This window comes from Nematolebias whitei, chromosome 9 (genome assembly GCF_014905685.2).
Source record: "Nematolebias whitei isolate Nwh7 chromosome 9, NemWhi1, whole genome shotgun sequence".
Classification (NCBI taxonomy): domain Eukaryota; kingdom Metazoa; phylum Chordata; class Actinopteri; order Cyprinodontiformes; family Rivulidae; genus Nematolebias; species Nematolebias whitei.
Window position 1 is genome coordinate 35,462,286 of NC_056506.1, and position 12,823 is coordinate 35,475,108.

A 12,823-nucleotide genomic window follows, 5' to 3' on the forward strand; every position below is an offset into this window, starting at 1 on the left:
GTAGTTCCAGTATTAAAAGCATTTAAAACTAAATGTATTATATGGTGACCATAAAAAAAAAGCATAAAAACAGAGTTATTTGACTTCTTAGATGCTGATGCATGCGCCTCTTTTGCCTTCACTTTGGTGGAAAAGATGTAGTGTAAAAAAGTGCATAGGTGCAAAAAGAGTTTATAAAGAATTATAACAAAAGCACCCAAACATCACAACTTTTCTTATCATGGAACCACCAGTAGTTCTTATGATCCATTCAATCTTGACAGAAGTGTGTTTATAACCCCAGAATAAAAAAAGGTTTCGACTTCCTTGCTATGTTTGCGCTTTAACTGAGATAGTGTAACTTTCAACCATCCTGATGTTCCTTTCCTGCATGACTTGATTTACTGCGGCAGGGGCACAATCACTTCCACGTAGTTGTTGGGAAAGTATCCAGTTCTTCCATGAAGCTTTCCTTCTGACCAGTTCTCGTCGATTTGTTTGACCAAAGTGATGAGGTCACCCTCGTTGAAGCCCAGCTCTCCTTCGTTTTCTGGCTCAAAGTCATACAGAGCTTTACACTGTGGCTCAGCTGCAGACAAAGACAACATGGGGAACGAGGAAGAAAGAAAAAGAATGAGTTAATCCATAAAAGTGAACATTTCTAGCTCTTCCTCTTTGACATTAGTTTATAGTTCTTTGTAAAAATGTCATAGACACATGATGTTACTAGTATGAAGTTTAGAGAAACTGGAACAGAGCACCAACAGTGAGTAAAACAGGAAATGACAAACAATGACAGGTTAGTCATAAATTCTTCTGAAACTCAAAATCCAACATGCCAATTAGACCAGTTTCTTAAAATAAAAACAACATAGTGCTTCCTTTACAAGTTTTGACCCCCAATATTTTCCCCCATTTCATTTATACCAGTTTAATCCAAGAATTAACGAATAAATAATTTTCTTTTTAGGTTCAGAAGTTTCAGTGGTCCCTAAGAGTCAGATGCATAAAATTCAGCCAAGGTCATGAGACTGCACAAATTTAAAATAGCTTAAATTAAATGTTTCAGTCATTGTTCAATAAAACAAACAAAAAAATTGGTTTATTGATTCTATGCATCTGAAGCTTTGGCCAGACAAAAATAATCAACTTGTTCCCTCATTATGTTCTGACCTGTTAAAATGGACACAATAAACACACAGTTCAGTGTTAGTAAATTAGACCCAAACATATGGATCAACTTTACTGTCGCACACGTGCAACAGGCTAAAGAAAAGCGGTGACACTTTTTTGTTAGGTTGCAGAAATCTTCATCTGTCCACTCACATGGTCTGCTCCTGACAGAGGACCTTTGGAAGGATGGAACTGGGTATTGTGTTGGTGCTGGTTAATGTTAGAGGGAAAAATATGTCAGAGGAATGGAACGGATGTGCACCGTGTCTTTCTGGGACTAAGCCGTCGCACGCAAAAGAGATCGAGTAAATTATAAGTCATTTTACCGGGAGAGTGAACTTGAGGGCTTGTAGAAGGCGAATTTCCTCCGTTTGAACTTTCTCCGTAGTCAAAGGATTGTTGTCTTGATTTAGGCTTAAACTCGCGCTTTGGACGGGACTGTGCCTGATTCACACTGCAAATTCAGAAGAAAATATTACGTTTGATATCAATAGAATACAAATACAGTTGGGTTTAATGGGCTTTTGCTAAATCAAATGTACATTTTCTCCTGTTTATCCATCATTTATGTTGTTAAATCAGGATTTGTAGAAACCGGTTGTAGAAATGTCTGCTGTCATTTGAAAAGAGAAACAGATGGCCTTTGCTTTGGAAGTCCATCCATTTCTGAAGTCATGACTCAGTAAAGAAAATCAACAATAAATGTTGCCAACTTTATCATCTGAAAACTGAGTTTTTCCTCTACTGGTTCACAACTTATTGCACAAAGAGAAACATGAGCTATGGGTCGTGCCCATAAAAATCATCAGACGTAAAGTGAGATGTAACAGCCTGACATTTCTAGTTTGGGAATCGACAATAAAGCTTACATCAGTGGGTCACAACAAGATTTGTTGATTTTCTTTAATAATTAGGTCATATTAGGACGACAGATGAGTGGGTAGCTAAACTGGCTGAGCAGGTGCTACATGTACAGAGGCTGAAGATCCTCATTAGATCTGACACAGGTTTGAATCCAAAACTTATTCCTGCATGTCATCGTCTTCTTTCTCTGCCCACTTTCCTGTGGTGCAACTTGAAAATAAATGCCACCAGTGCCAGGAAAAATATGATCTCTGAACAAACACTGCCATTAAGCCTTTCAAAAGGAGTTCTTTGTGGCGCATTAAAGACTACAAGCCAAGTGCTACTGGCTCCATTATATACAGAATTTAGACTGCTAACAGTCTGAAATGGCTTTAAACTAAATGTGCATTTATTTTTCAGTAAGCTAATTTAACTTTATGTAGATCATCATTTTAAAATGAAGATTTATTTATTTTTGATAATGACAAACTGTAGCCTGCACTCATAAAAACAGACAAGAAAAAGTAAAATGGACTGTATTTTATTAAAGTAAATTAAGTAAGTAAGTCATTTCTGCTAAACATTAACTCATGCTTGGTATGCATTAGTTTTACTCAGACAGGTGCAGGAAAAGACTGCAGCCTCAAATAAATTCATGAAATCAAAAAACCTATTTTCTAAAGTTAATCCAGGTGCTGACCTTTCTCTCAGTTTCTGATCAACTTCCTCCAGGATCTGTGTGGCCTGCCTGTGGTACTGCAGCAGAGAATCCACAAAGGAAGCCAGCTGACTCATCTGCTCCACTTGCTGCACACAAAGAAAAAAAACCAGAAACAAAACACTGAGAACTACAGAGAAATCTTCATTTTGGTTTCTACTTTTGAATCATTTCATTTTGTCAACATGTCAGAAATGTCAAAATGCTTAGTTTGAACAACTTTGGAACCGACATGAGCACAATAAATACCAGAGCAAACGAGTCTGACAAGCTTGGCTTCCAACAGGCCACCGTGGGGGGAAAAACTGGGCAGGTCAGCTGACAAATTACTCAACGTTGTGTTTGCTCACAGAAAGAGTTTCCAGCAATATGCAGTTACAAGGAATTTGGGCAAAAACTACCAAGAATTTTTTTTTCTCCCAAAATTAATCAAACACAAACATTAACATTCATTCTGTAGTTGTCACTAAAAGGTTTCTTAGGCTCTGTTCACACAATTTATGAGAGAAACTGGAGAATTTCTGCCTCGGTCCAGCCATTTGTGCACAAAACTGTCCTCATTCTCCCTGAAACCAAAATATTTCTGAATCCACACCTCAGAGTGGAAGTTTTTGGGGACCCACCCACACTAGACTGATGCAGTCAAAAGTTTTTCTGCACCATCAACAGTTACAGTAAATGGCAGAGCGCAGTGTGTTTTTTTTGGTGCTACTCACCATTTTCAGCATGTAGGAGCAAGCCAACAACATCCTAGATCCAAAGAAACATTCATGTATTCCCCAGTTTGGATGTAACAATGATTATGCTGATGCTGCATGTGCAATGCATGCAGCTGAGCCAGCATCAGGGTTGCCAGATTAACATTTTTTTTTTTTACTCCCTCCTTTTCACAGGTTCACTTAACACAACACACACCTCATCTTACAACCTTCTCCCTCCAAAAAATGTGCACTCAGCACATAGTTTAGTAAAATAATCCATGATAATTTGTGTCAAAATATAATCATTTTAAAGCAACTGTACAATACTTCACAATTTCTTATTTGGCAACCCTGTCTGGCATGGAAACTACAGTGGGTCCATGTAAACTGGCTCTTTTATTGTTTCCTCCCAAATAAACACTGAAAAACACTAACGTTTCCAGAGGTTGCTTTTGTGTAAACGGCCTAAAATTAAGGACACAAAAACTATGCACAGCATCACGTACTGTATTTAATTAGGCAAGTTAATCCATATGCTGCAGTTTGTGTTTTTATTAAATGAAAAAACAATATTCAGTGGTACTGAAAATATGTATTCTCTGTCCATACTGAAAACCAATGTTACGGTAATAACACAAACATCTGACAAAGCTTTTGAAACCACTTTTGCAACAACTCTAAAATCTTAGGACCTCCTGATATTCATTTTTAAATGTATTCTACTTAGAGAGGTCCTAATCAAAGTTTTGTCTCTGATTCCAATGCAAGAAGCAGTCTACTCATTTGTAATATAAATTGAAAGGTTACTGCATGAGTACAATATGTAAAAATAAAACAGTTATGACTTTTTATGGACTCACATCAGTTTCCAGCAGGTTGTGCATGGACATCTCAGCCAGCTCTTTAGACTCATGGAACTTCTCCAGAGCTTGCCTGATCTCCTCGTCTGGGATTTTCCCCTGACGTTTCTTTTTATAGTCGTAGTCAAGACGACGACCTTCCAACTTCTTTAGTTGGTGCTGGGAATTAAAAACACATGAGAAGGTCAATGAGAGTTCACAGACGTTTACAAAAAAAACGTACAAAATAGTGTTCTGACTCATTCTTGAATTTTACAGTAAATGTTATTTGTCAAAAGTGTGACTCAGACATACACAGTTATAAAACGATTTTCAAGTGTTTGTGGTTTTCTACACTGCTGCAGCTGACATACTGACTGTGGAGACCACAGCTCAGTGCTAAGCCTGTATATACAGGCCGCGTCTTTAATTCTACCTGAATGTCTTTGATGTCCTTGTCAGCAATTGCTTGGAGAGGGTCAATAAAATTCTGCTTCACATCGATATCCAGAGCATCCTTGACCTCAGCCATCCTCTTCATTGCTTCTCCAACATCTACAAGAGCTCCACCTAAAAGCACACAAACATGGAAGAGTGGGTCATTGTGGCATATGTTAATATTAACCAGTAGATCTTTTACACAAGCAGTGAGATTTTATTGGAAATCTTTCAAAGAAAAGTTTTCTGCAACCTTCTTGCTGTTGGACAACACTGGATGCTAAGTGGGGGTGTAACAAGATCTCCAAAGACATCACAAGATTGTTTTCAAGTTAAAAATTGTCTCGTAGACCAAAATAAGCTTCGTCTCTCTCTAAAGATGTTCCTACAACTTTAAATCGTATGTGGCAGCTGTTGAAATCAGCATGTCAGGCACTAGAACCAGGGCGGCTATCTCATTCAAGCTGTGTGTAGGTGCAGCTTCCACTGCCAGTACGTAGCTGTAGCCTCTGCAGCTACAGTACATACTAAGAGGAAACATCTCAAGTGGGCACTTAACTTAAAACAAAACAAACTTAATACAGAGCGCACATGCTGATTTATCACCTTTGAAGCTGAGGTACTAGTCAAGTCAAATTTACTTATAAAGCACATTTAAAACAGTAGCTGTTACTAAAGTGCTTAACAACAAGATCAAGGCAGTAAATAAAAAGATGTAATTAAAAGCATCAAAATTTCTAAAGTATGAATCTCAACATATTAGAAGTGAGAGTAAAGTCTACATTACTATAGTAAAGTAAGTCTATCAAACTTTGAGGTGGAGGTGAAAAAACAGTGCTCCACTCTCCGCGCAAGATGTTTAATATCTGTACTCAGTGCGAGCAACCTTTCTCCATGATGAAAATAATAATTAAACACACACAAAGGAGTTTCACTAATGTCAGTGAGGACTGAGGTTTTCCATAACTTGTGGCAGCACGACGGCTTAGTGGTTAGCACTGTTGCCTCACAGCAGGAAGGTCCTGGGCTCAATCCTGTTTGGACCCGGGCTCTTTCTGTGTGGAGTTTGCATGTTCTTCTCGTGTTTGTGTGGGATTTCTCTGGGTACTCCAGTTTCCTCAAACAGTCCTAAACATGCATGTTAGGCTGCCTCCAGGCCTCCCATGCAAAAGAGACCAGTGACCTCAACAGGATTTGACAGGTTAAATAAAGGTAAACTAAACAAATAAAACAAACTCAGACTCAAACTCTTGTAGACAAAGCTAGTGTCTGCCTGAATTGATGTTTTCTTTTTTGCATCTTCCTTCACAATGTTAAGGTGAAAGTTTACAAGTTGCTTCAATTTTTGTGGAGGTTTTTATTTGTAGCTGTTTTGATGCCATTGGTAAAATGTTTTCAATAAAAAACAGAAAAAGATGAAAGGCTCAGATTACAGTGACTGATACACTGAAAAAGACGAGTGAAAATGAGAAGGAATGCCACACACTGGCTCAGCTGTAAAGAACACATCAAAATCAACATCAATATGTGAAAAACATCCATCTATCCATCCATCCATCATCTTTACCTGCTTCTTCCTTTTCAGGTTGCAGGGGTCACTGGTGTCACCGCAGGGCCACATAGACAGATGAGAAACAACCATTCACTCTCTCACTCAAACCTAAGGTCAATTTTAGAGTTACCAATCAGCCTAACATGCATGTTTTTGTCAGCGGGAGGAAATCGGAGCACCCGGAGAAAACCCACCATGCACGGAGAGAACATGTAAACTCCACCCAGGTAATTACGGTACAAATGTACCATAAAGCCCCATTTCAGATCATTTATTTTCTTTGCAAAGGCATTACTTTCAGTCATTCTTCACACACCATTTTCTACATATCTTTAATCTCATTCTTTAACTGACTGTCATTCTTACCAAAGCCAGTCTCGTCGCCCATTTCTCGTCCATATTTAGTCATGGACTCTCCAAGCAGGCCCTCAGGTTGTGGATAGCCAGGATTGCTCACCTGTCCACGCATTTTGGACACTGTGTTGAGCATGTTAAGTCTAGCTCTTGTTGCAGGGTTGGGCTGGAGGTACTCTGATGTTTTGTTCATGACCTCCAGTAATGCTTTGCTGGTGATGTCTGCTTTCTGGTGACACATTGTAAGAAGCAAAGATTGACAGCTATTAGAGTATGTGAAGAAAAAAAAACATATGGCAAAAGACAATTTTTTTGTTAATTAAAAGATTTAAAATACCCTTTCAAGTATCTTAAAGTCATTGTCCAGTTTGGTTCCCTCTGCACCTCCAACCTTCTCACTCATCAGCTGTAAACAGAACATAAATGTTGCAACGCCACAGATTTATTTTAACATCAGTTCCAAAAATTGTACACACATTCAGAAAAAAAACCCTAAAAAACCCTCAATACAAGACATTTAGCAATGATAGATACAGTAGATACTTTATTGATCCCGAAGGAAATTACATGGTGATCTGTAGCTCTCATACACACAAACAACAAGATAAAAACACACCAGAATTAAAAAAAATTAATAATAATAAATAATAAAAACCTAGTATTAAAAAAGATAGATGATAATTAAACAAGCAACCCAAGAGGAGATAAAGCAGCAACTATGTTAGGGGACAAAAACCAGCTAGCTTCTCTGGTTCCTGCCAGGATTGGCTGAATTATACAGCCTGATGGCACGAGGGACAAACGAGTTCTTTAGTCTCTCAGTAGAACACCTCAGTGAACGGAGTCTAGAGCTCAATGAACTTTGCTGGTTAGAGAGGACAGAGTACAAGGGGTGACCCTGATTGGACATGATCGCCCTGATCTTGGAGTGCGTCCTCTGCTCCACCACCTTCTCCACAGAGTCAAGGCCCAGACCCACCACAGATCTCGCCTTCTTAATGAGCCTATTCAGCCTTCGGATGTCCATCTTCCTAGTGCTGCCTCCCCAACACACAACCCCCAAAAATTATACTGGACACAATGGATTGGTAGAACATATGCAATAACTTAGAACAGACCCTGAAAGAGGCCAGCCTTCTGAGAAAATACATTCTGCTCAGCCCCTTCTTGTACACAGCATCCATATTAGCAGTCCAGTTCAGCTTGTTGTCCAGCTGTAGACCCAGATATTTATAGGTTAAGACCACCCCAATTTCCAATCCTTCAATAACAATTGGCTGCAAAGAGGGTGGAGCCCTGCAGAAATCCACCACCACCTCTTTGGTTTTAGTGGTATTCAGCAAAAGTTGGTTCTGATGGGACCACCCAACAAAGTCCTTCACCAGGCCCCTGTACTCCCCCCCCCTAATACATGCCACAATAGCAGTGTCATCAGAGAACTTCTGCATGTGGCATGTATCAGAGTTGTACTGAAAGTCAGTGGTGTAGAGAGTGAAGAGGAGGGGCGAGAGCACTGTACCCTGAGGTGCTCCAGTACTGCTGATCAATTTTGAGGACCTACAACCCCAAACTCGGACAAACTGGGGCCTGTTGGTCAGATAGTCCGATATCCAGCGCACCAGGTGGGCGTCCACAGACATGGTGTTCAGTTTCTCCTGGAGAAGGCTAAAACATGAAGTATAAAACAAGACCATAAATAATATTTTTAAGTCTTAGCTTTATAAAATAAAAAAACAAATGGCCCTTATAAAATTCACTTGTTGTAAATTATTGCAGAAACAAAACAAAAAACGACACGTTGCATTTTTGGTTCTATTAAGCAAAAGGTCAATGATCCATGATTTGTCCACAGAAGATGCCAGGGATGAAATCAAATGGTGACAAAATTTGGCCAAGGTAAACATATACCACACACAGCTAAGAGTCCAACAAGAATATTAAATTTACAACCTTCTCATTCGTGAAATGACAATTATCACAAAAAAAGCTGCATCACAATCTCATTGTGAGTGTACAATTAACTTGATCAATGACTAGTTCAGAGATAGCCACAGAAAACCTGAACAATTAGATTATGCTTAAATATTTATAATACACAACAGTACTATTGTCATTCATATTAAAAAAAGTATTTGCACTCAATACTTATATGCCTTCTGTTAAGCTCTAAATTACAGAAAAGCATGATAAAAGTAGGATTCATAAATATGAGTATCAATAAAATCTAATAAAAATCGTTACAATACACACATCTTTATGTTGTTAATGTGGTTGAAAAAGACTTGAAGACAAAACTGGTTCATTCTTTACAAGAGGTACAAAAAAGTGTTTTGTTTGGTGAAGTATTTTTTTTATACAGATTTGTATCATATTGTATAATTTGCATGTATACTACCAGTAGATGCAAATGCATCTAGGATAATTAAATTTTTCCAAACTGACTTGTTAAGGTCAATATTAAATGTTTTAGTGTGTTTTTAATATGAGGGTCAAAACATATGGTCCTAATTCCTCATAAAATCAATAACAGATTGATTTTTTAATAAGAAATCTGTGGAATGGATCTACAATGCAGGATTATGGCTAGCGCCAGACCAATGAGACTAAACACTGTTTTCAAACTTAAGTGATTTACCCCTTTTTGGTTTTTGATTTATACCGTCCCTGGAACTTCCATCTACAGTAATTTGACATGCCAGCTTTTTCGTCAGGGGAACATCATCTTGAATTCTGGATGTGGGACTCAGTTATGCATTAAACACTCCTCTGAACTTAAGATCTGCTTTCCCTTTTCCATCTGGACAAAACATTGGTTTCCTTCACTACAACTACTTCCATGGATTATTTTACTAAACAAAAATGCTACTTTTCCACCCTCGATCGTTTAGCTGGCAAAGCCAGTCATCATCATCACACTGAAACATAAATCCATAAGATCAGACAAATCAATCAGTGTTAAGTTATTTTTAATTATTTTAGAACTTCTATGTTCAGTTGTTGAAATGTTTTTGACCAAGAAGTACATTTCTGGTCCAGTGCTGCTGCTGTGTAAAGGGTTAGCCCTTTACTGTCCTGCTGCACTTCTCTTCTCTACAACTTAAATTTAAATACCGTAATATTATAAGTAAACAATCTATGGATTTCCATCTTCGGACACATCCAGTGCTTATATAAAGCACTGGATGTGTCCATGTTATGCTGCATGGAACTGTTCACCAACCATGATCTTCAGGGCCAACTGTCCTACATGTTTTAGACATTTCCCTGCTCCAACAATTAAAGTGACTCAATAGTGCCTCAACATGTCATCAAGTTCTGCAGAACCTTGTTAATGACCCATTAATTTAAACCAGTTGGGTTTTAACCAGGGAAACATCACGCAGAGCAGTGGCCCACGAGGAGCAGGATGTGAAAAGCTGCTGGAGAGAAACATTTAATGTTGTTTTTCTTTTTGTCTGCGTTCTTCTGCAGGTGTCGCCACAGACGTGAATTCACATAAAAGATTTGGCAACTGTTTTACACTGGCAGCCATTCCTGATGCAGCCTGGGCTTGAACCAGCAGCCTCAGGATAACAGAACTGTGGCACAGAGAACTGAGCTACCACAACCATTACTGTTATATGGAAAAGTGTGTTAAGAACTTTTCTGAACAACCACTCATTTCTGGTTCCAAACAAATAATAGAAGAATCTAAGTACCAAAGGAGAATCCAAAAAAGTTCAATCTGGTCCTCTGGACATTCAAAAAAAAAGCATGCGTCAGGATACCCAAGGAGAAGTAATCTGCACATAACTGAAAGGAGGACGCATGACATCTATGTGAAAACCTGTTTCGTTTTCGTCATGATTTGTAAATAATCAAGGTCAGTATGTCTAAACTACCAGTATGTATAGACTCAGTATTACAAACAGCAACAAATCCTTCACAGTGGGGGGACTAATTTGTCTTTATCTGTCATTACACCAGGTGTCCAAATTTTCCTTCCAAACCACACTATAATATCTAATGAAAAAGACACTACAATGATTTGACTTGAGTTCAGATATCTAAAATGGGTGAAAAGTTGACCACATTTATTATACTGAATTTAAAGTTTACAATACAGTACGTTATTCCAAATAACTTAAGTTCACTTTCCCAGTTTGGACATTATGGATTTGTGAAATCCAACTTTCTGTAATTTAATTTGTTAAAAGAACTTCCTTGGAATGTCACATTTTATAACAACTTAATTCTGTTCAAGAAAATAAACCAGTTTATTGGTACTTTTAACCACAGATCATTTGGGGATCAAAATAAGATTAAGGATCAAGATATATGCATTTACAACAATATAGCTCAGAGGTACACAATGATAAAAACCTAATCAAGAAAGTTGAGAGTTTTGTTTTTAGACATTTCAAAAGAACACATTTTAGAGTCGTATTTAACAAACCACAGGGGTTGACACAAGCGGTTTCTGGTTATCAGAGACAACGCTTTTTCATCTCCAACAACCAGATCTTGCCACAAAGTTGTTCGGTGGACAATCAAGTGAAATAGACATGGATTAAAGTTCCCAGTCGCCCAGACAGGTTTCTGTCAATTTGAAGGACAGATTTCCGTCATGTGTAAAAATGAAAGGGGGTAGGGTGGGATGGGGGGGCATGTGTTTCGCAGCAGTCTTTTTAAAGCCATCCAATCTAAGGACGATACAGGAATTAAACTGACACTGCTTTCAACAAATAAAGAGAACCAGAGCCACAATTTGACCCAGTCAGACCAGGGAAGGTTGTGTTGTCCGATACACGGTGGGTGTGAACGCTGACCAGTGTTCCCAACTTGGAGGCAGGTGAGAGCACCAATCAATGTTTCCTGTATTATTTTCCAAGGAGGACACCCCACTACCCTAACCGAAGGTGATGACGTAATAAATTATTAAACATCTACGTAACCTATGTGTTCACACATGACCAATTCACAGCAGCCAGGGGAAATACCAGAATTGATACACTATTGCTCCCATCCTCTCCTCCCACACTGTTCCCCGACCTCCCTGGGACTTTTGTATCTAAAATCTACCGGTAACTTTGTATTAAACGTTAATGTGTCGTGAGTGTTGTCATCAGCAAAAAGACGTGCAACCTGAGCGTGACCAAACTTTGGGTTTGAGTGAACGAGTGGGAGAGTGAGAGCACCGCAGGAGCGAGCGCAGCCTTTTTCAGTTTCTCTCACAGAGAGAGACAGGCTACGTATGCTGCTTTAGTTCTTTTAAATAAATATTAACGTTAAAAGACAAACACAGTAGTCCCTCATTTATCGCAGGGTTTAGGGGCCATGCCCCCCCGCAATACCTGAAACACCACTAAGTAGGGATAGTAAAACAAAGTACTTACTACTACAAAGTAGTAGTAAAGAGTAGTTAATTTTGGTATTTAATTAATTATATATATATAAATATAAATAAAGGCTTTATAAATCCTGTCCACACTTTTGCAATATTCTAAACAATGTTTCTAAGCTTTAAATGTAAAAAAGCACAGAATGTCATGATTTCAGCTCTCTACCAGCCTACTTCTTTGCAGCAATCACATTCATCACCTGCTTCCAATCGCCCTCCGTTTGTGTAAATAAACAATTTAAATACTGTAATATTTTAAATAAACAATCCATAGATTGTTTACTTATAATATTACGGTATTTAAATTTAAGTTGTAGAGAAGAGAAGCGCAGCAGGACAGTAAAGGGCTAACCCTTTACACAGCAGCAGCACTGGACCAGAAATGTACTTCTTGGTCAAATACATTTCAACAACTGAACATAGAAGTTCTAAAATAATTAAAAATAACTTAACACTTTTATATTTTGTGATTATGATGATTTTACGATATGACATACTTTGAATTTTAAGTTGGAAGACGAAGGTCGATCGGTGCATCTGGACAGCGAAGGGTTAACTCGTCACAAAACCGATGCAGCAAGAGAAATGTGTGCAGCAGAGAAGGAGATCAGCTGATCAGCTGCAGGAGGGAGTTTTACTCTGCACTTGTGGGCTGCACACATGGTGCAAAATCATTTAAAATAAATTATTTTAAATGAACAATTCATGGCTCATCCATCAATTAGCCACTGTGTGTCATGTCCAATCTCACTTTGAAAAACCGCGATATAGCGAATCCGCGAAAAACAAACCGCAAAGTAGCGAGGGACTACTGTATTTAAAATTTAAGTTTAGTCTGTACAA

At 38.4% G+C, this 12,823-nt stretch overlaps 1 protein-coding gene across 1 annotated transcript in view; it reads right to left on the reverse strand.

Moving 5' to 3' along the window:
* Positions 1–108: 108 nt before the first annotated feature.
* The window catches only part of LOC119414627 (endophilin-A2), a 15,134-nt gene continuing 2,419 nt past the window's right edge, over positions 109–12,823 (reverse strand). Inside the window, exons 2-9 of the mRNA XM_037681729.1 lie at positions 6,938–7,006; positions 6,613–6,829; positions 4,693–4,826; positions 4,278–4,436; positions 2,699–2,805; positions 1,479–1,606; positions 1,306–1,362; positions 109–568 (exon numbers count right to left, since the gene is read on the reverse strand). Of these exons, the coding sequence (XP_037537657.1) occupies positions 381–568; positions 1,306–1,362; positions 1,479–1,606; positions 2,699–2,805; positions 4,278–4,436; positions 4,693–4,826; positions 6,613–6,829; positions 6,938–7,006 (1,059 nt within the window). The 3' untranslated portion in view covers positions 109–380. The remainder of the gene's footprint in view (positions 569–1,305; positions 1,363–1,478; positions 1,607–2,698; positions 2,806–4,277; positions 4,437–4,692; positions 4,827–6,612; positions 6,830–6,937; positions 7,007–12,823) is intronic.